The 24,165-nt window shown below is 35.2% G+C and overlaps 2 protein-coding genes across 2 annotated transcripts in view; both read right to left on the minus strand.

The window, feature by feature from the left end:
• Positions 1–360: 360 nt before the first annotated feature.
• On the minus strand, positions 361–14,516 carry LOC113233288 (sodium/hydrogen exchanger 9B1-like). The gene is made up of 11 exons (XM_026468356.1): positions 14,391–14,516; positions 10,899–10,959; positions 10,406–10,536; positions 10,018–10,246; positions 9,552–9,721; positions 8,114–8,325; positions 6,246–6,417; positions 5,475–5,629; positions 5,019–5,177; positions 2,017–2,209; positions 361–1,560 (listed from the first exon to the last, which is right to left on the minus strand). Exons 1-11 carry the CDS (start codon positions 14,494–14,496, stop codon positions 1,496–1,498), a joined length of 1,653 nt encoding a protein of 550 aa, XP_026324141.1. The 5' UTR covers positions 14,497–14,516; the 3' UTR covers positions 361–1,495.
• Positions 14,517–15,474: 958 nt separating this feature from the next.
• The window catches only part of LOC113233294 (sodium/hydrogen exchanger 9B2-like), a 68,879-nt gene continuing 60,188 nt past the window's right edge, over positions 15,475–24,165 (minus strand). Inside the window, exons 10-11 of the mRNA XM_026468367.1 lie at positions 15,903–16,092; positions 15,475–15,652 (exon numbers count right to left, since the gene is read on the minus strand). Of these exons, the coding sequence (XP_026324152.1) occupies positions 15,558–15,652; positions 15,903–16,092 (285 nt within the window). The 3' untranslated portion in view covers positions 15,475–15,557. The remainder of the gene's footprint in view (positions 15,653–15,902; positions 16,093–24,165) is intronic.

Genomic DNA, 24,165 nt, shown 5'->3' on the forward strand with positions numbered 1-24,165 from the left:
ATGAGAAACATATTCGTAGTTAAAGTGGCACTTTGGGCCACTGCCAACAGATTATTTTTTGTTTCTATAAATTCCTCATGTTGCAAAGAAGAAATTTCATCATTCTCATTTGCCCAATATAATTTTATATATAGTTAAAATAATGCACTCATCAATCAGCCATTAAAAATTACAGAATTTTATTACATTTATAAAGAAAACTGTAACGCTTTAAAATTGCAGCTTAGTAACCGCTAACAACTTAGTTACTATAGTGTGGCTGAGTAGTTCGATTTCACAAACAAAGTGTAACAAAAAGTTTGAAATTATTACAGCCGGTGTTCGTACTTGCAAAAACAATAAAAAGTAGAATTATAGGTAGTAAATAATATTAAATTCGCACAGTTTGTAAGGAATTAGTACTTTTTCGCGAATTAAATTTTTTTTCTTTACTTAAGCTGTGAAAAACAACATCAGTACGATGACCAGTTGAAATTTAATCTTCTTTCGCTACATTTGGACTGTCCTTGTGCCATTGTGTTGCATTTCAATTGTTAATAGTGCTTTGCAAGTTGCGAATCTCTAAAAAAATATTTAACATTCTATGGCTTATATACCTGCTCAGGTTTTTATTGCATCGCCACGTTTTTAATTAATGTTTCCTTTTTTGTGCAATTTTTAATCAATAATAAAAGTAGATGCATTTCAATTCGATATCATTTAAAAATATTATAATTTGAATTTAATTCGGTGACAGATTTAAATCGGGCAGATTTAAAAAGTATATCATACTATACTTAATATATGTTGTATACCTCCTCCATTAACTCAAGTTATGCAAACTAAGGAGTTTTAGTTAAAGCGAATCATGTCTGTGGCATCCGTAGATTTACTCAAATATTTTGCACGACAGTAAAGATATACATAATTTCATTAAGAAAGAAGACGTCCATAATATTAACCTTAGAACTAAGTTCAAGCTCATGGTACCATCATTTCGTTTAATTAAGGTAAATGATAATTTTATGGGGAACTGAGTAAGGTAAGGTAAGGTGCAGTATGTTTAAGATTATCATTTCCGAAGTTTAAAACTAACATTATAATGTTTTGATTGAAAAGCCATATCACAAAATTAAAGACTACGTATTAGATAAAGATCGAAAGAAAACATGGTTCTAGTAGATTCCATACAAATTTGATTCAATGTGTGTGTGAGCGTAGCTTGAAAATGATATTTTACCTGATGGAATAAATGATTTTTTGACTTTGACTCCAGTTGCAGGTGTGTAAATAAGATGGGAATAAACTAATACTCATTGTATTTACGAATTATTAACGAGTCATTTGTTTTGTATCAACACATCCACAATCAAAATCATGATATTTACTCATAGTCTTCCTTAAATTAGGTATTTACTGTTTCTACAGAACTTTATGCGGCACAAAAACGGAAAGAAATAGAAGGAAACTACATTCATACAACAATATTACACGACAAGGCGTGAACTATAATTTATTATAATTTGACATCTTCAATTTGAGATCCTTCATTAAATGATTTTCTGCACGGCGCTCTTGGATCTGAAAACAAAGCAGTTTTAAAAAGTGTCTTAAAAGACAACGAACTTGTTCATTGAAAATTTAAATCAATTGTTTCGCAGAAGCGAAACAGAAGTTAGCGATTCGTTTATAATATCTAAGTTTTTAAAAGTTTTATAAGGAAACCCTTTTTAATTAATGAGTTGAAACATTAAAGGTCTTGAGTTTTTGTATTCGTTAAATATTGACGTAAAAAATTTAATACGCATATTTAGCTACTTGCTAAGTAAGTGGTACTACTAACTAACTTTTCTACATTGTCTTGGATCTGGGTGTTTGTGCTACCGACGTTAACACAAGTGCTTTAGTTACTTCTTTAGGATCAAAGTATTGTATGTGGTGTTGTCTAATATTTAATAATAAAAAAAAGCACTGAGTCCACAATTTACTAACGCACTTTAGTTAATTTAAAGATGTAAAGTATGCCACAAATCTCACCAATTTCGCTTTCATTGTCAGTTTTTTTCAATAACCAAGAGCCTAAATGATTGGTAAGCAGGAATCCAATAGGAGTAGTGATGAGGATGGCTTGCACGATGAGTCTCATCAGGTCTTCGGCGTACTCGAGTTGCTCTTTATCGTGATTATTTTTCATGAGCAGAGTGTTCGTTGCAACGGGGCACAATACGGCCTGGAAATATTAGCCATTATCAAATTAAACTTTTTGCTACTGTTTAAGGCTCAACTCACACTGGCGCAGAGTGGAAGCGTCGCGTCGCGTCCTGTTTTTCAACTACAACGCTTGGCGACGCGCGACGTCGCGCGAAGTCGCTCGACTGCAACCAAACGTCGACGCGCGAAAGTACGCGTCGTCGCGTTTCCATATTTGTATAACATAAATTTGTGCCTTAATAATGGGAAAATAGAAATGAATATGCTATAGGCGAAAAACATGACGCGTCGCGATGTTTCCACTCTGCGCTAGTGTGAGTTGAGCCTAATTGACAGTGGTATTCGTTGTGCCACCTTATTTCGGCAACTCTACGTTGTGACTATTTGTGTGGGGTGAATTTTGATTGAATGAATATTGATTTAAAAGGTCTAAGTTTATTCTAATATTGTTATTTAAATGCGGCCTACGGCCTACGGCTCTGAGACGTGGTCACTAACTATGGGCCCCATAAAAAAGCTCAAAGTCACTCAACGAGTTATGGAGCGAGCAATGTTCGGCATTTCTCTACGTGATCGAATCAGAAACGTGGAGATCCGTAGAAAAAACGAAAGTCATCTACATAGCTCGAAGGATTAGCAAGTTGAAGTGGCAGTGGGCAGGGCACGTAGCTTGTAGAACTGACGGTCGTTGGGGCAGAAAGGTTGAATGGAAACCACGAACCGGAAGGCGTTCTGTGGGGCGGCCCCCTACTAGATGGACGCAAGGGCGGCGGGTAACCGATGGATGCACGTCGTGTCCGATCGGCTGGTCTGGAAATCTTTGGGGGTGGCCTACGTTCAGCAGTGGACGTCTTCCGGCTGACATGATGATGATGATGATTTAAATGATTGAAACTAATAGCCTGGTAGCAAGCGACACGCCTGTACATAACAGTTACAGTGCCGCTCTGGGTTTTAGATTGCAAAGATCTGAGGGGCACTGCCACTGCGCCCGTCACTAAACTACACCCTGAGACACAAGTTTCATGTGCCCGTAATTCATCAGCTCCCTTTCTCTTCAAAACCGAAACACGGTACATTACTGCTTGGCAGCAGAAATAGGTTAAGGTGGCAGGACTGCCCTGGACGGACACTTTCCCTACTACAGCTCTACTGCTACTAAAAATTATGAATGTTTTTTTTTTGTAAAAAACGTAGTTGTTTTTGATATTTTAAATCTATTTATAAATTGTATTTGATGAGATAAATGAAACAATTCAATGTCTCTTTAAATCTTCTCATATTTTGTATCTGACACCTGAGATGTCAGAAAATCAAAGCCAAATACACACATACATGTGTGCGCCGCGACATTGTTAAAGCTATTGTTTGTCGAATAGACAATTGATTACTGATTGTAGTATTGTTCTACACACCTATTATATTGTGGGAATGTTTCCTAAACATTGTGTGCAAACAGATGTTCGATTTTAGTATGACACACTTATAATTGAGGCAAGATTATTGTTAGGTTTATAATAGTTTAATATTTCTAATTGGTCGACAGAAGCTAGAAGACGTACCAAATGGTGAGCGAATACCCTCACATTCCCCCCTTTATTAAGTAATTTTATAGATATTGTTAACACACTTTTTCAATATTAACTTTATTGAATATCACGATGTTTTAATAATAATAATAACGCACACACCTAAAATAGCCCTGCACTAGAGAAACCCTGTGTCGCGGGTGCCATGGACACACACATAGACAACCACAAATTACACCCAAACTCACGAGAGAAATAAATGTGGGTCTTACAAATATTTCTCCCGGCCCGGGAATCGAACCTGAGACCTCTGCGTGGCAGTCCGGCATGGTAACCGTTCGGCCACGGAGGCAGTTAACTTACTACCATGATATAATTTTTTTTTAATTACTTCACTAGTTTGTTATTATTATTAATACAAACATTAATAAATATAAAGGTAGTAAAACATTGTGATGTTCAATAAACTTCATATTACAATTACTATAGCGACGTCTTTGTATAGTCAGCCGCTGGTAACTGTAAAGGTACCTGGCTGAGTGAAGAAAAACGTTCATAGATATTTCACAGATGGCTACGGCTAAAACTCGTTAAAAACCAAAAACAAAGATCTGCAACAAGTACATAGAAAAATTCATAAGGTCTGCTGGTTCGTTTCGTAGCTCAGTTGGGAGAGCGTTGGCACGGTATGTTGAAGACGCTGGTTCAATCCAGCCGGTTTGAAGGAATTTTTCTTGGTGTTCTATATTTGTATTAATAATTATAACACATTTTTCAGTTAAATCGACCTTTATCGTAATGTCTCTTTCAAAGATATACGAAACTATTCTACTATTACAAATACCTCTTACAAGTATCTTTTTTGCAATAGTGTTATTGTCATGTCTGGTTAAACGATAAAATATGTTAACTCAAATGTCTGCAAAGTCGTGCTAGTTTAATAAAAGTAACAACTTTATTCTAATTATATCGTAACAATAAGATCTCATTATAATTAAACATTGTTTATAATAAAATAAAGACTTTTTCAATTCAAATTCATTAATTCAAATAGTTTTATAAATACGTTTTGGCAAGTCTAAATCTCCGTAGTATCCGAATAATACGGCACGAAGTTCTTTCGGATTTTATCCACTTAAACTTTAAGTAATAGAATAGAGATGTTCATAGTAATACTAAAAAGTCCTAAGGTATGTATTTATGCTAACATTTAGTCAATTTATGCTTTGACTTAGGCGCTACTTTCTATAATCACGACTAACATAACTTCTTGAAAGAAAGTTTAGGGTACCCACCCACCTCTACAATAGATTTAGGCGTCCATGTACAGCACACAAATAGCCTTTCCTTTAGAGTCATATCCCAGCATACGAGAGCCGTTACGGTTAGTCTCACGCACAGGCATATCGCTAAGATGGCCAGGCCATATAAGAACGTGTTCCAGGTTGCGGAATTTAACTGTTGAAAAAAAAAGAATGACTTATATACACAGCACCTCTAGTTTTCACCAAAAATTTGAAGAGATAAAGAAAGAAGGATACTAGAGCAGACCACTCAAATGTTAGTATTAGAAGTAAACAAATAATTGTAATTGTAAAACAGTAAAACCATAGAAATTGTTTGACTTTTAAATTCCAACCAGCAGCATAGAATTTGTTCTTTACCTTAATTTATGAAACCGCTGCTACAAATAAGTTTCTGACAGTTAATTTCTGTTATTCAAACTTGATAAAAAACTGAGGAGAAACAACAAACCACTATAAATGTGGCGGAGTAAGCAAAGACCATGGGCTCGGCGGCAGCATATAATACCCTGTAGGCCGTTGATGCAGTGTTGTTGTTCAGCTTCCAGCCGTCTCTCCTCCAGAATGTTGCTGCTGTAGCGTTGCAGGCTAATACCGCCACTCCACCTTCGTATTACATATATGTAGTCGGTTTCCTAAGGTATCCAGATGTTATTGAAAAATGTAGACATCAAGGAATTTTGAGTTTACTTGTATTAATTAGTCACGAAAAGAAAAAGTTTGGTGAAAAATTAATATCATCTGTCATTTATTCTACCACTTAAGGTAGGGGGACACAGTATATATTCTGCCACTCATTCATTGAAAGCAAAACTAAAACGCTTATTAGACTACATTAATTCAAAGGCCCTGCGTAAAGGATGAGCGTGGCCCCTAGTCAGGTTGCCGCCGCTCTTATTAACTGAAATATAAGGCGCCCAAATTGGGACTCTAACTCCCTATTAAACCTCCCTCTGTTAGATTTAGGGTCCCCTGAAATAGTATAGTATAAAACACTTATTTTGCCTCTCATCAGGTAGTTTTGTAATAACATTTTACATGAAGATAACAGATAAATAATAGAGTTCAATATAATTCGTTTTTATGGATCGTAATTACTACCTGTACTTCTAAAATAGTAGACGAAAACTAAAACAAATTAAGCTTCACATAACATGTTGGCTAAAGGAATACGAAAGGACATTTCAAACCTTCAACAAGTAATAATTCTATTAGTACACACCTACACCACCCCAGCCAATCTGTGTTGAGAAAAAGTTTCCAAAGAGGCCACCGAGTAAAACGAAGAGCACCCGCATCTCTGCGACGTAAAAGTCGAGTGTATGTGGTAGAAGCCCTGCAAGTGAGCCCCAGATGACACCCACTGTGACTCCCACCAACAAAGTTGACCCTGCCTGCACATGTGAGAAATTGTGAGCATTCACTTTAAAACTTTAGGACTGAAGAACGAGAAGTCGTTTTCTTGGTTCATAAACCAAAAGTAATAATATCGTAGCTCCAATATCAGGGTTTCTATAATCTTGGAATTCCATTTCAGAAAACACTTTGTAGAAATTTTGGTACCTAACTGCTGAATATGTAAATGAATCTTTCGTTTCTTAGCATCACTAGGTAAACTAAACCGTTCGAGCTATGTGTGGGTTCCGATGTTTCAGTAAATCTTTGTTAGTTGGTTAAACTTTTGAAACAGTATTTGAAGGGGAAAATGAACTATACAGAGTGTTTTTTAATAGGAAAGTATGCAGTATGGGAAAGTCCGAAACCATAGAAGATACGAGAAAAGTGTTTTATGAAAAAAACTTCTGCTGGCCCGATTTTTTTTATCCCATACAATGAAATAATCCCTTCATAAAACTGAGTCAATTAGCACAAAAAAACATGTTGATCAATTTTATTAATTTTTATGGACAACTCACGCTTGACCAAAACATTTACTATGCAAAATTGTTTTCACAAAAAAATACTTAATGGTTCCTATGACAGTTTCCGTGTATTTTCTACGGTTTCGGATTTCCCCATATTGTCCCATTTTAAAAAAACACTCCGTATAACAAAACTAATTAAATCTTTATTTACCCATACTTCTGTATACATTTGCGGCTGTTGATTTTAAGACTCGATACAGGAAATTACAGACGCAAAACAAAATTAATGGCAAAATAAACTTACTGGAAGTTATTTTATGAATTAGGAAAATTTTCCGAAGTAATTATTATTGAAAATTTGAAACAAGAGACGATTTTTTATCGGTTTTCACTTGTTTATGTCAACCTTTCTTGTTAAAGAAAGGAAAATCAGAAGCGATAAATCGCTTCCCTCGCTGTTTTACTGCTGCGCAGATTTTGATTAACTGCAATTTCACATACAATTTGTTTATCATATATAGTGTTATCGCATAAGCTGCGTACCATAAAGAAGAACGTAACAAGTTTTTCTGCTATTTATATACCAGCGAAATGGTCGTATTATAGGTGTGCAACCAAAGAGTTCCTACATTATTGAGTGTTCGTTCGCTTATATTACCAAAACTGATCTATGTATCAGGAAATTCGTTACGCGTTCGGCAAGCGTGACGGGGAGTCTAGAATATCATTAAAATTGATACGTTTGGCACCCATTATACAATCATTTCAATTCCATACACACTGGAAGTTTATATTGTTCACATTCGCTTGCAATCTTATCTGAAAGGTACAGGAACTAAAAGATTTTACGAATTTGTATCACAATACGACTGTTATGTTTGTATTTGTTTCCTGCTCACAAGTTTCACTTTTTCCATTCAAGTTTTTACCTGTAGGTATCATTTTATTCGCTAAAATGGTAAATATTAAAGGTGATATTTATCCTGAAGAAAACTGTTTTATGTGTTCTGGAAGTTTGACTTAAAAAGGACGCGCGTAAACGATATAAATTGGCTGAAATGAAAAACTTTTTAATATAAAAGCCGGAATATCAGCAACATATGTTTTAGTTCCAAAAACAACTTTAAGACGCTCTGGTAGAGTTCGAATTTAATTTTTGTTGGAAGACTCTGTTAAAAGTAAATGGATCTTTAGCTTAATACCCACCCACAGAGACGTCACTTACTTTTATATATTTGTAAGTGTCATCAACTTCAACGAATATATACGAGTAAATGAGTCCGTAGACACCGACACTCAGCGCCGTGTCCGTACCGCCAGCAGTGCAGATTAGCTGCGCCCAGTTGCGCGCACCACTTTTGCTTGCGCTAATGCGGCAAACCGACGGCATTACTATGGCGCATGATACTGATGCATACAACGAACCCAAAAGAAGACCTGAGAAAAAATATACAAAGTACATATCTAATATGCGTAAATTATGTTTATAAATAACTTACATCAAAATCAATTTAACTTCTAAATGTTCCTGTCTTAATATGTGTATATACATATATTATATATAATTAAATTTGTATTGAATTGATATTCAATTATTTTTAGTGAAATTACTCCACAAGTTTACTATATTTATTAATACAAAGATTGAACACTTCAAAAAATTCCTTCGATCCAGTTGGATTCGAACCGACGCGACGTCGCCTAGCAAACCGTGCCAACTAAGCCACGGAACGAACCAGCGCACCTCACGATTATTCTATGTGCTTGTTGTCGGATCTTTGTATTTCTTTTTAGCCCTAGCGCCATCTATGACACACACACACATATGCATATATATTACATATTATATTCTTCTGAGCCAATCATGTATTAATAAATTGTGTCTATTTATTACGATCACTTACGCGGATAAGCGGCAAAAACATGGCACTAAAAGAAATGTGAACACAAAACACGCATTTCAAAACTTTTGGCTTTGATGTGTAGTCTGGAAACGGTCTGAGTTATTACAGGTAGGCGAATGTGGTTCGCGCTCGGATTGAGCATTGCTGAGTGTGGGTCCGTAGCAGTGTAGTGGCGGCGCACCTCCCACGCGTTGTACCGACTAAAAAGCCCGTCATGCGGCGAAAATGCATTCAAATCTTTTGGAATACGAGTTCCGCAGCAGAATTTATTGAATTGGCTTTGTATCGCGCACACATCGCGCCCCATTGTGTTTTGCGTTCGTGACAAATTTCATTTTATTATGGCGAGGTGTACGGATCCCGTACAATCGAATACCAATTTACAGTTCAGATTTCGTTTAAATGCGTTATTAAATTGAAGCTTTTAAACTGCTGCAGTATGTTGTGGTGCATTTCATAGTGATTGATGCACTTTATTACTTATTCCGGAGAGGATTTGCGGTTCATCCCATTGTCCGATTATAACCTAAAGGTCTTTTGTATCATGTCAGATTTAGTTCACACTACTATCCTTGTGACAGGAGCACTTAGAGCAAATGTATGTCGGAAGTTATTGTGCACACGAAATGTTTTTAAACCATATGGATAATAAACATATTAAACATTTACATTACTTAAAAAAATAACCCAAATATAAAAATATGGAGGCATTAAATATCTTTACAGTACAAAAAATATAAAATAATATATATTACTTACCCCAAATCCAGGGGAATCCCAACAGTAGATTGGTGCAGATCATAACAGTGACAACTTCAGCAGCCCACGGTATAACACCTAGGACTGAAATTTGCTGCCAGTTCTCTCTAATGTAACTCACGTCCCATCCAAGTGACGCTTTACCCAATATAAGCACAGGGTATACTTTTCTAAAAAAATACCACTAACTTTTAGAATATTAATATGAATATATAATATTGAATAATGTTCACTTATAACTACAATATTTTAAGGATAATTGTTATGTAACAAATTAAATTAATTATTTGGTGTTGTTATGGAATTTTGTAGTTTAAAAATAATTGGCGTTTGTCTCTATTCCTCTTTTTTTTGTTTACTAGGTAGTCTCATCTTTAATAAAAGAAAGTTACGAAATTTGTTTGTAGAGGTTTTCGCTCTGTCTACGGCAGCTGATAACGATTTGTAACTGCTTGTTAAGGAATACCTTAGGAAGGCGTCGATCTCTATGAAATCCCGCATATCTAAAATATTGAAGTTTCGAGCTAATATTCCAGTGAGTAGTGCCGCTAACAATGGGGGCAATGTGGTGAAACCGTGAAGCAGTTGCCCGCTGCTCCAAGCTACAACAGCTACTGCTGCCAAGCGAAACCATGGCCCATCCCAGCGCCAATTGTCACCAAATGCGCACCATAGTAATCCCCATAAAATGAGTCCTATAAGAAATAGTGTGATGAAAGAACACTGCAATATTATTTAACCAATCAATACATACTAGCATATTTTAATAGATGGAATAAATATGGTCTCTAAAAAAGATCAAGATTACTTAAAATTTTGCACTTAATCAAGGCTAAATCTATCTATCTACTTACCAAGTACGAACAGTGTGAGAAAGTGAAATATGGACTTAGCCGCTATAGAATTATACCCAGAATTTTTCTTAATTTTTTCGTCGCCCGTATCATTTCTATCAGTGTTGTAATTCACCGGGAAACCCGTAGTTCTGGAAAGGGAAAAGAATACTTCAGGTTCCTCCTTACGTTACGATAACTTAAGAACGAAATAGCTTTCGACTCACGAAGAAATTCGCATAATGTCGCGGTCCTTAATACTCGGCGTACTGACTAATAATTTGTCATCTTCGTTCATATTATACTTGTTTAATTAATATAGATACGAAGTTTAGTGTCGTTCGTACAGACAGAGTTATGATGTTAGATGTAGTTGCTGCTTAGATTAAACACAGTATTAACTTTTCCGTATAGTACATTAGAGGAAATTATGTATTTCTTTGAAACACTATCACGACAAGCAAGTGAATTTGTTGTCTAAATTAGTTAAATTTTATGAAATGTACATACTTACTCACGTTTTGATTTCTTTTGGGACATACGGGGAACGTTATCAGCCCAGTTACTCTTCTTATCTGCAATGTAACATATGTAGTAAATCACTGTAAAATCATTGTCAAACAATTACGATCGTGTCGGTGTATTCGAGCAACGAGAACAGTGGTTTATTGAATATATAATTGATAACATTATTAAATAAAGTTATGTTTGTTTCGATTCCACGTTTGTTAATCAACGAGCCTCTTTATTGCTCAAGAATGAGCGCACTGTTTGATTTAGACACATAAACTTAAAATTTTTGTAATTTTTTTGTGTTGTTAGTCTACTGTCTAAATTAATTAAAACAAATGTTTGAATATTTCCCCTTACTCATTTCATCGATGGCAGAAGAATTAGCATATACTTGTATAGGATATAGCTTCATGCGACTCAAGTGCGATTTTGTGAATTGTTATTTATACCTGACACAAACCAGTCATGAGCTGTTCAGACAAGCTAAGGTTCCGTTGCCATTATTTAATTCGGCTTAGTTACATTCTATTTCAACGTTGTTTTAAATGCTATTGTAATCTGTCAACATTTAGTGAGATTTACAAAACGTACCCTTGGTATAATAAAACCACAAAATTCTTTTTTCACGTGAAACAATCGACAAACCTTTTTCCTCAAAGTTGTCATTTTGCAGATGTGGCTTTATTACACCAAACTCTCAGCTATATAATTATACCTATCCGCTCCACACCTTGAGACAATCTGTAACGTGGGCATTACAGTGTTTCAATTTTAAAGGGAAGGATGCTGGTGAAATTACAGGTACATGGCACTTGTCAACTTATGTTTTCTTTTTTACACACACTCCTAGCTCCGCACTAGGGAAATTCCTTTTCGCGGGCGCCATGGACTCACACTTAGACAACCACAAATGACATTCAATTTATGATACCAAGTAACAGTAGACTCTTTCACAAGGAGCTCTATTGCTACTAAATGTCTTGTTACAGGGTTATACTTTTTGTTAGATGGGAAAAAAGAATATCATTGCCATATTTCTTTTTGGTTTCTTTTTTTGTCGTTAACCCAAGTTTAGTATTCACACCAAATATTGTGACTCGTGAGTAAAATAGTCGTACATACATACATCTGTATGCCATAGACACAACAAAACTGCAAGCGTTGATTCACATCGCGAAGACATTCGCGATTGTTACACATAGGAAGCGAAACTATTTTTTTTTACCATAATGACTATAGTCAACCGTGACCATGGGACCTGTAAAGGGCTCGAAAAATTGGTTTATTTGAAAAAACAAATATGCGCGATTTAAATCCGGAAAAATAGTTTCATTTCTTAAAAAACTCTTCAATTTAATAACTAACTATTAGAGTCGACGCATATACGAGTACAGTCATTCCTATTAAGAATGTCAACGGAATCTTATGAAACGTTATTTATTTAAGATTGATAATAAAAATGATAATAAAGTAAATACCATGTATTTACGAGTATATATAAAGAATTGCAAAGATTACTGGCTTTATTTTTTTTATACACAGGAACGAGGGATACGTATTTCTCTATTACCGTAATAACTAACTATATTATTATAGTTCTATGTACAGAACTATAATGAACATTTTTATAGTTCAATAGCGAGTACCATAGATAATAGAATTATGATTAAAAAGAGTAGAAAACAACATTTTTTTTTATTCTATAGGGAATCGCGAGTGCGATACTGGGTTTCCTTAGTGCGGAGCTATGAGTGTGTGCGTTATTATTATTTCAGATTCTCTCGCTTCCCTCAAGCCTAAAAGATTAATTTTGAAATTTGAAATGGGAGTCGTCAGTCGGCCGGTGTCAGGGACGCAGGTTCAAGGACCAGCAAAAAATATCGAGCAGGACTGCCTTCTGCATTTGTGCTGGAAGCGACACGCCACAGAAATCAAACCGCCTCAAACTGCTAGGAAAGCTGACTGGAATTAACCCATTTGCGGACAAAACTACAGGTCGAGATACTTCCGACGTTTCGGTTTCGGCTTTCACGAGACCCTCGTCATGTGGGATGGTGACGTCCACAAGAAATACCCTCTATTGCGATCGATCCAATATCACAATGTCAGGCTTATTCGCAAGAATAGTCCTGTCTGTGATAACGGATCGATCCTAATAGATTTTGGTGCGGTCGTCTTGGCGTATTATTATGTTTGTGGTTACGGAAAAATATGATTTTTGCTAAGGCACCACATAATATTACACGTTGTAGTGTCTCTTTATACTTAAACATATATTTGTGGTATATTCGAAGTATTGAATATTTGATATTATGATATAATTAGTTTTGAAAGTCTAAAGTTGAGATGTATACAACGCACGATGACTTCCACTAAGCAAAAATGGCGATAGGTACTTTCAATATTAACTGCCTCCGTGGCCAAACTGTTACCATGCTGGTTTGCCACGCGGACGTCACGCGACACAGGGTTTCCCAAATACGGGGCTATGAATCTGTGCGCTATTAATATTATTTCATACATAGCACAAATATAAGTTTAAGTATAAAATTCATTTAAAAATTAGTGTTTTGTATTTTTTCAAGCACAGCGCGTAGAAAAAAAAGATCGTATCTGTGATAAGTACCGTTATTACATTACCTGTAAGAATTACTATAATTGAAGCTCTTTTACGAAATAGCTATTAACGTTGAAACTTTTGTTTTGTATGTAAATAATGTCCACTCTGTAATAAATTATAATAATCACTTGTTGGTAATTAAACCTTTAGTTACTAGCTGGTGCCCTCGACTTCGTCTGCGTAGAATAAGTACTTCGAATAGCATACTTAACCCCTGTTTTACCTTGAGGGGTAATACTAGGTGAAAAACGCTGAAACATTATTTATTTCTTACAAAAGACATAAACATGAATTTTCAGATCCCTTACTTGAGAAATTATTGTGAATATTGTGTAGTACATATTTGGATTTAAAAAAATATTGTGTACAAAAAAATGTAAGTTAAGGTTATTTGTAGTTAGAGGCGCACTCGATCGGTCATGGTTCACCACAGTTGATTAAATTGTTACCCAACAAAACGGTTAAAATTTCACGTTACAATTTATATCGATTATTTAAATCATTGTTTGGACTTGCAACGTTTTGTTTAATGTGTTTTTACTAAAAAAAATTGTTGTCTGAAATTTTTGATGAATGTTACATTACTATTTTAAAAGTTTAAATAGTTTTACTTGTTTACTCTTTCCAAATTGCACTTCGTTTAATGAAATTCTCTATATAAACTTTGTCGATTTCTAATGTCTATAATCATGTTTTATTAGAATCATTATCCTACAATTTCAATTTCAATAACTTTTAATAATATTTATATTTTGTAATTCGGATTCGCCTTGTTACAAATGAGGTGCTTTAAAATACAACCCGGTAAAATATAGATCCAAATATAGATTCAAAAGTCCAAAATGAAATTGATAATTACAAAGGGCTACGTACCAAGCATGGTTGGGTTCTGCATCCACAAGTTTCCTAGAATTAAAACTGACACTAAATACTTATAACTAGGTGCTTTATTAAAGAAGACGACTGAAGGTCTGAACATTATGGAAAATATAAGTGAAGTGACCGTTGGAATCGCGTACGTAAGCTAGAAGGCTGAACGGAGCATTCTAGCGACACCAGACACGTCACGGGCCAAATCAATAATCATAATTGTCATTTGCCGCTGAACACCCGGTAGCCGATTGTGTACATTCTACGTTTGAAAAGGCCAGTTTACTTATGCATTTATTCTCAGACAAATTCCGACTAATTGGGACAAATTCGACCTCGTTATTAATAGCAATAATTTAGCAAGTTAATTGATGATTCGCATTTGCATTGTCGGCATTGAATCATTTTATGTGGTACATACTTATTGTTTGAATACAACATTAAGTACCGTACCAAGATGAAGAGTTGATAAAATGTTTTAATGTAAGCAAGAGTATAGGATAATTAACAACACGTATACCCAAAAATTCTTATTTCCATTGATATAAAACATGTTTTAATTGTTTTGGTATACACAATGTTATTGAATGTTAACAGGTGAAAATCATAATTTTTAAACTAACAATTCCAGAGACTTTAGTGACTTTACCTCTAATCAAATGCAAGTTTTGTGCGTAAATAATGTTTCTAAAATGTCTACACCTTTTTCACTAGTCCCATTATTTTTATTTGGAAATTTCATCATCATCATCATGTCAGCCGGAAGACGTCCACTGTTGAGCAAATTCGAAATTTAACACATGGTGAATTTTAACTTTATGTGCAAGGTTTGTATACCTTACAATTAATTCGTATTCTAATTGTGCAGGCTGAAAAATTAATATTGTTATAGGTACACAAATATTTGAGTTGGAAAGAGTACCTTTTTACATATTTATTTTTCGCATTGTCCTTACGTTATACAAACTTTTTCGATTCTAAGGTAATAAATATAACATTCGTTACTACTACGAGACCTCTGTAGAATGATAGTGGTATTGACATAAAAATAAAAGGTAATAAATAAAATAAAAGAAAAAGATAAAGTTGCATTAAACATTTATTTCATACCTAAAAGGTACAAGACATTAAGTAAAATAAAAAAGAAGAGATAAAGTTGCATTAAAAAATTTATTGAATGTCTATGTATGATAGAGCACTTGTGTTAATATTTCGTCTATTATCCGACGATTGGGGAGGCGACAACGTTTGCGTTCTGTAGAAATCTGTAAGAGAGTTTATTTTATTAAGCAAATCGTACTATATAATAAAATAAGAATAGGTGCTGGTTATATTAAACTCGACAAAGTGTTATCACTTCAACCACTACAGTTAAAGTAATACATTGTGAGTAGCTTAACCTCGTATACACGAGAGAATTCTGTGTAAGAATTTTCATTTCAGCAGATGTACTTATTTATTTATTTAGATAACTTTTTACCGTAATAAAAAATACTAGACGAGCGGGTTAGATACCTTCGGGAGCGACTCTGGAGTCCTGGGAGAGAAGTATTGGTCCTAAAATGGTCGTAAGCGTTGATCCTATGGTCGACGTTATGAGTATAGCAATAACGATGATATTCGAGTGTTGGGCAGCGATTCGTTCATCTTGGTTGGTAGCACCGTCCGTCCAGAGGGAATCCGTCGCCACCCGCACCAACACGGCCTGAAATGACATTCTGATTGAAATACGATTTTATGAATACCTTTATCATAATAAATCGGAGCCCTTATTGCGAGGACGGCAAATGAGAAAAAGCTAAAAAATGGAATAGTATTTGCTTTATACCTAACTATAACACGACTGACGAGACGCAAATAGTATTTTATTCAATTATTATTGCTTATAGCGGATGTAAATAGGAATGCGTTGAGTCCAAAAAATTACTTTAAAAAAAATAGAATAAAAGTGAAGGTAAAAAAATGTAATGTCTTGGATAATACTCTGAAATCTAGTAAATGATGTAACGGAATGGAGATGTCGTCAGAAATAAATTAGATATGTTTACGTAATTAGTATTTTATCGGATACGATGACACGTGAATGATACAGGTGTATGTGCAATTTAGTTCTTCCAAAATCGATTTGTAAGCAAATGGGATCCGTACAGAAATCACTTCTATTACGTGGGGCGCACTATAAGTTTCCAGAATGAATAAGAAAAAAATACTATAAATGGTCAGAAATGAGTTCATTGTTTCTCAAAATATTCTCCGTTAGCGTTAATGCACTTTTTCATACGAATGAAACAATTTTGAAAACATTTATGCCACTCCTCCGTGACAATCTCTGAAACATATTTTTCATTCTCTTCAACAGCCTCTTCAGGTGATGAAAATCGTTGACCGCGTAACTGGTTCTTAATTTTTGGAAATAAATAAAAATCACAAGGTGCCAGGTCGGGACTGTCCGCGGGATGGCTCATAAGGTCAACGTTGTTCATCTTCAAAAATTAATTTGTCTGTCTGGCCGTGTGAGGACTGGCATTATCGTGGTGCAAGATGATACGGCGTTTACGGTTATTACGGATTATACGGAGTTTGTCAATAACTTCCGGCAAACAAATGGTCGTGTAACAATCACTATTCACGGTACAATGATTTTCCAAAGCAACAGTAACCACATGTCCAGTTTTATTAAAAAAAGAAGCAATCATCCGCTTAGAGGCACTTTACATGCGCGCCACTTTGGTTGGTTTCAGGTCATTTCGAAAGGCCCATACGCTCGATTACCGCTTTGTTTTGGGATCGCAACTATAAATCCATGTTTCGTGACCTGTTACTATGACCAAATCTGACGCTCCTTCGTTGAAACTGATAAGCATCGCATTGCACCAAGTGACGCGATCCGGTTTTTGAGCCTCAGTCCAATTGTGTGGGATCCACCGAGAGTACAGCTTTTTCACACCCAAATGTTTGTGTAGTATTGATTGTATTTGACTCATGCGTATGCCTAAAGATGCCCGAATCTCATGGTATGTCACATGCCTGTCTGTTTTGCGGTATTTGCACAGCATCGATATTTTTGTTGTTCATAGCAGTGGACGGGCGACCATCACGAAATTCGTCACTGAGATTCACACTACCGCGTTTGAATCCTGCAAATCAGCTATAATTAGTCGTCTTGCATGGTGCTTCATCGCTAAAAGCAGTTTGAAGCCGAGCGAAGCTCCGCTGAGCTGTTACATTACACTTAAAGTCGTAGAAAATCATACTACGAACATTTTCACGAATTAAATCCATGGTGATGTAGACAACCAATTTCTAAATTGACGCCACAATGTAAAAACAAGTGACAGTCAGATGAAACAAACTGTATTCTACAGCCAAAGAGTTCAATTTTCAAATGTTGTAATTATTTTTAAAATATTGTTTATGTAAGTGGCCAGTTCCGGAAACTTATAGTTCGCCCTATGTATTGTATAAAGTTGGCAGGAATTTATTTTGATACACATTTTTTTTATGATACCAAGTGACAGGACGAACAACTCATGCGCCTGGTGGTAAGCGTCACGCCTGTCCAAAACAGTTCCGTTCAGAGCTTTAAATCGCAAAGATCTGAGGAGCATTGCCATAGCGACCGTCATCCTAGGACGTAAGTTGAAAAGTCACACGTGCCTGTAATTCCTCCAGCACTCTTACCCTTAAAAACCGAAACGCTGTAATGCTGATTATGGATACTAATAATTTTATATGGATACTAATAATTTTATTAGTAAATATTTTTATTTGACTAAAGATAGGTATTATCTTACTAGTTATTTTAGGAGACAGATAGCAGAGATGCTATCATATTATATTAATAATTCAGCCAAATCATTGGCTACCAGACCGGCTGCTTCTATTGAGCAGTCCGTTGACATAGGTCAGTTTACTGACAATAATAATTCTGTTGAAATTAATTCAATTTCTAATTATTTAAATTAATTAATAAGACAACGGAGAGATACTCTTGCAACACATTGATAGTAAGAAACCAACCTAAAACACACAGAAATAAAATAAATTTTATATTAAACCTGGTGCACCAAAATATTCAAGGCATGAAAGGCAAAGAGCTAGAAATAGAATTATTTATTAACTGTAACAATATTGATATTCTTTATATTACTGAACACCACTTTCTATCACAACATCAGTTCATGTTTAGCATCAACAATCACCAGGTGGCTAGTTCGTTCAGCAGAGAAAAAGCTATTCATGGCGGCTCTTTAATTCTTATTAAAAATAATTTAAAATTTAAAGAACGTACAGATATTGTGAGCCTATCTATTGAGCGGACTATAGAGATATCCTGCATAGAGCTTGAACGGCTTGTTATATTAAGCGTGTACAGACCCCCTCATTCATCTTACGAACTATTTGAAAAAAGATTAGATGAAGTTTTAGCCAAATTAAATAATATAAATAAATATATTGCTGTTTGTGGTGACTTCAATGTTAACTTATTAGAAGATTCCAGTGCTAGCAGTAGGCTCATATCATTTTTCCAATGTTATAACCTTGTGAATCTTTTTTTGGTGCCTACTAGAATAACTTCTACTACTGCCACTTGTTTAGACAACATTTATACCAACGCCGTACCTAGTAATAAATCTATTATAAATAAATTAACTTCAGATCACTGCGGTCAATTGGCCACTTTTAATATAACTGTTGACAAAATGCCGAAAAAGGATATCACATGTGTTCCGATAAATAATGGTCGACTTAAAGCTTATAGAAATAACGTAATGCTTAAACTAACTGACATTCCGTACGTTAACGATCCCAATAAATTGTATAATTCAGTTTTCAACATAGTGAAAAGTGAACGTGATAATGTTTTTAAGTCCAAAATCATAACTATTAATAATTCATTGAAATTTAGTGAATGGGCGACTGTGGGAATTCACAAAAGTAGACAAAGGCTATATGATCTTTACGATGAAAGAACTTATAACACTAGTAACAGTTTTAATGATTTTGTTAGGAAATATTCGAAAATGTTTAAACGTGTTTGTGTGGCAGCCAAAGCAATGTTTATTAATAATAAAATAAAAAGCAGCGCGAATGTAGTAAAAACGACTTGGAATATTATAAATAGCGAAACTGGAAGGGTCAAACCTCGTAACTTAGATTTTCAACTAAGATTTAATGACAAAATTGTAAACACAGACGCAGAAGTTGCTAAAATATTTGAAAATTTTTTTACCGACATTCCAATTTTGACTACTAATTCGTTAAATTCATCTCCCACGGCCGCTGAATCCTTACTAAAAGAAAATAATGCAGTTAGTATCACTAATTTAAGGTTCCGTCATGTATTTCCAAACGATATTGTTAAAGCCTTTAAGTCTAAAAAATACTGCTGATCTTGATGGTCTTTCAGTCAGAGTAATTAGTTCTATAGTTGATTGTATTGCGCCTTACTTAGCCTGTGTCTTTAATAAATGTGTTGATGATGGTGTCTTTCCTGACCTCATGAAGCAAAGTAAAATTATTCCACTTTTCAAATCTGGTAGTATTTCTGACCCCACCAATTTCAGACCTATATCAATACTACCAACTCTCAGTAAAATATTTGAAAAAATTATTCTAAATCAGATGTGTGCACATTTTTATAGTAATAATTTAATGTCTCCTAAACAATTTGGTTTCACTCGGGGTCGCTCTACAACCGACGCTGGTGTAGAGTTGATTAATCATATATTTGATGCATGGGAAGTCTCACATGATGCTATTGGTGTATTCTGTGACCTTTCCAAGGCTTTTGATTGTGTGCACCATGATACACTGGTCAGGAAACTTCGCCATTATGGTGTGGCGGGACGTGATCTCGACCTTCTTAAATCGTATTTGCGTGGTAGGGTACAGAGGGTCGATGTTAACGGTACGAGATCGTCAGGGTCTGTAATTAGCATGGGTGTCCCTCAAGGTTCAATTCTAGGCCCATTTTTGTTTTTAGTTTATATTAATGATTTACCTAGCCTTATGGAGGGTATAAAACATGAGATAGTATTGTTTGCTGATGATACTTCCTTATTATTTAAAGTTAAAAGGCACCAATGTTCTTATGACGATGTGAACAATGCTATATCTAAAGTAGTTGATTGGTTTGCTGTTAATAACCTACTTCTTAATGAGAAAAAAAACAAATTGTGTGAAATTTACATTACCCAATGTTAGAGAGACGGTTACAAACATTGTAGTTAGAAACGAAAAATTGAATCTTGTGGATACAGTTGTATTTCTAGGTATAACGTTAGATGCTAAATTGCAATGGGGTCCCCATATAAGTAAGTTGTCAAAACGGCTCAGCTCTGCAGTGTACGCGATTAAAAAAATAAGGAAACTTTCAGACGTCGAAACCGCTAGATTGGTTTACTTCAGCTACTTTCACAGTCTAATGACATACGGCATTTTGCTTTGGGGTAATGCCGCCGATATCAATAGAATCTTTGTCCTGCAGAAACGTGCAGTTAGGGCAATTTACAATCTGGGCCCCAAAGTATCTTTGAGAGATAAGTTTAAGGAAATTAACATTCTTACACTAGCCTCACAATACATTTATGAAAATATAATTTGTGTTAAAAGGAATAGTAATTTCTTTATGAAAAATAGTGACAGACATAACATTAATACGAGGAATAAAAATAAACTAGCTTTTCTTGATAGTCGTCTTCACAAAGTCAAACAATCATTTAAGGGGCAATGTATACGCTTCTATAACAAGATTCCGGTTGATATACAAAATTTGCCTTTCACGAGGTTTAAAACTATAGTGAAACAAAAACTTTATACTAAAGGTTATTATACAACTTCTGCGTACTTGGATGACAAAAATCCGTGGTAGTAACCCGTTTAGCTCATGGAGGTAGTCTCAATCTGATGTTTCAAATAAAAAAATATTGTAAATATTTACAAAGAGCAACCCCTAGAGTTTCTTGTTCATTCTTCTCAGGGGAATCTGCCTTACGAATGAGCGGTAGAGTTTAACCATTGTGACGATTTCAAGTGTAATAATGCTTACCTATGAAATAAAGATTATTTTGAATTTGAATTTGAATTTGAATTTGAATTTTATATTACTGCTTGGCGGCAGATATAGGTAAGGTGGCAGTACTTACCTGGATCAACTCTCTCATAGGAACGCTACTGCTACTAAAATCTAAATGCGTTTAGAATGCCAAGTATTTTGTTTTACATTCAATCTCTAAAATAAAAAGATTATACGTTAACTAATTATTATTCATTAACTGTGTTACAAAAAGATATTACTCAGGGATTATATCATGTAAATAGCATAAAAAACAAATGTTAGTTTAAATATTTATTATTAAACAAACACCTATTTGTAGAGTACACATCTTTAGTTCTACAAACATTTATTCATCTTAGGAAGAGCATTGTAACGATTATTATGTCATCATCACAAAACGAACACCGTTTGGTAGCAGTAGAGCTCCTTGTGACAGAGCTTGTCCAGGGAAGTATTGCCACCTTACATATTTCTGCCGCCAAGCAGTAATATGACCACTACTGCGTCCGGTTTTGAAGGGCAAGGGTGCTGGTGAAATTATATGCACAGGTGACTTGTCAACTTATGTCTCAGGGCGACGCGCGTAGTGGCAGTGCCCCTCAGATCTTTATGATTTAAGGTGGCACTGTAATTATTATGGACAAGCGTGTGGCTTACCATTAGACGCATGACTTGTTCGGCCCCCCACTTGGTATCATTAAAAAAAACTTCCAATTTCGACAGATTCGGACAACACTAACGGCATCCTGGAGGTCGTTAGGGATAAGATTGTCTTTTTTATAGGCATAGGATCGGGAGGCATCTAAATAGCTGCCGGAAATACCTGAGTTATGATACTTTAAAGATACTAACATAATTTTTAGATTTTACTAACGAGCTGTACGGATTAATTTTTCTTTTTTAAATAATGATGACGTCAAAGTCGAAGAAATAACTTTTCCCCGATGGTATCGAGACTTCAGCGTTTGCAATGAATTTAGTATTAGCAATATTTCGAGCTTATTAAATACGAAAAGAAAATATTTTATAACGTAACAAACGTTGCTCTGATCCTCAAGTAAATAACTAAAGCACTTATGGAAATTGGAAACAACGACGGTACCGCTAATACCCAGATCCGAGACAATATACAAAAGTTAATTTCTAAATTGACCCGGCCGGAGATAGAACCTGGTATCTCAGAGATGTCGATACCATGAAAACCGTTGCATGTACAAACTTTCTTTGTGTAATAAATTAATGTACGCTTCAATAATTTCACGTACATGGATACTTTCCGTTTATTAAAGATTTCCTGGAAACCTAAGGGCATAATTATGATATAGTTATAGCGAGGACGTGAGTTAAATAAAATAAATGGTATGCGTTGCGCGAGCAATCAGTTTTATTGTTTTCCGCGGTCCTTGTTGCGTGTTATATTGTACCAACAAAGGCATATTCAGAGAGATGCCATATGATGCATTGCTTCAGGCGTTGCGATGCCTGATGTTTTACTATATACATATATATTAGAACTACATACATTCCACGTGGTGCATTGAAATGGCACGAACGTGTGTGCATCGGACAAGGGGCCAGGAGACGAAGCGGGGAGCGGCTAAACGGCTTTAGACGTCGCGCAAACTTGTCTTGTGTTGAATATGAGTAACCGGTAACTAGAAGCGAATACTGCTTGTATCCAATAACGCACGTTTGCGCGTCGCCTTATGTTGCGACACCGCATTGCTCGCGAGGTACTCGGTGCGTTGAAATCATAGCGTTGCTACGACGCAATGCACTGCCAGCGCTCGTGTGGCATCGCTCTTGGTCAAATGTCTGGCTAGTTAATTTTATTTTAGGTCCTATTTGAAAATAAAAAAAGTAGTCGACTGTTGTTTTTTCATTTTCGTACAACCGGAGCAGCTTGTGCACCCGGGGGCTCACTCAAGACACTACTAGCCTTTTGAGAACCGGGTGATGTCTGTGTCAATGGGCTGATCTGGTGTCGGGACCAGGACCTGACTGATAAGGTCCCTTTGCAGACTTGCTTGCATAGGTTATAGTGCCATTCTCGTATACCTTAAGGGTCGGTGGAGAGGGTCATTATAAACAAAACTTATGTAGAAATGTAGGGAAGTCTTTTTTTTTTTTCATCTCATCATCAAATTTCGTTGAACAAGTTTTTTATTTATTAAACTTTTATTTAATCAATGTTCAACTAGTTTGTTTTATTATAGACACAACGAACAGAACTCGAACAAGCGTCTATTTGCCAAACCGGAGCTACCGCTTTTACCAACTGAGCTACAGATCGAGTCAGACTTTATGAATTTCCCTGTGTGTGTTGCAGATGTTTGTATTGCGTTTGTTATATATTTATTTAGAATACAATATATATTTTGTAAAATGAAATATATTCATTATTACTTTACTAGAGAATATTGCTATGGTTACCGGCATAGACAAGGGTTTAAACGGCGTTTTTGCTGTAGCGCCACTTTGTGAAAACTTATGAAAGTATCATCTTTGTATTAATAATATAATATTAAACTAGTGCAGTTTTTTCACAAAAAAATTAATATCATGGTAGTAAAAATATCATTCAATAAAATAATCAATAAAATAAGAAACGTAAAACTATTACAATTTTTGAATTTTCAGCCATTTATGCATTGTCACAAAATCTAAAAAAAGCATTAGGTTTAATTTCGGTTTTGTTCAATTAAGCCTTATTACCTC

Source organism: Hyposmocoma kahamanoa, unplaced genomic scaffold (assembly GCF_003589595.1).
Source record: "Hyposmocoma kahamanoa isolate Upper Pololo Valley unplaced genomic scaffold, ASM358959v1 102, whole genome shotgun sequence".
NCBI lineage: Eukaryota > Metazoa > Arthropoda > Insecta > Lepidoptera > Cosmopterigidae > Hyposmocoma > Hyposmocoma kahamanoa.

What these genes read in the sequence shown, in the direction of transcription:
- LOC113233288 (XM_026468356.1), bottom strand. Translation starts at nt 14,496, where the DNA reads ATGTTCAGACCTTCAGTCGTCTTCTTTAATAAAGCACCTAGTTATAAG. An exon ending in TCTCACACTGTTCGTACTTG is followed by an intron (nt 10,247 to 10,405) that starts GTAAGTAGATAG and finishes TATTTCTTATAG; the next exon opens with GACTCATTTTATGGGGATTA. An exon ending in GAGATCGACGCCTTCCTAAG is followed by an intron (nt 9,722 to 10,017) that starts GTATTCCTTAAC and finishes GTATTTTTTTAG; the next exon opens with AAAAGTATACCCTGTGCTTA.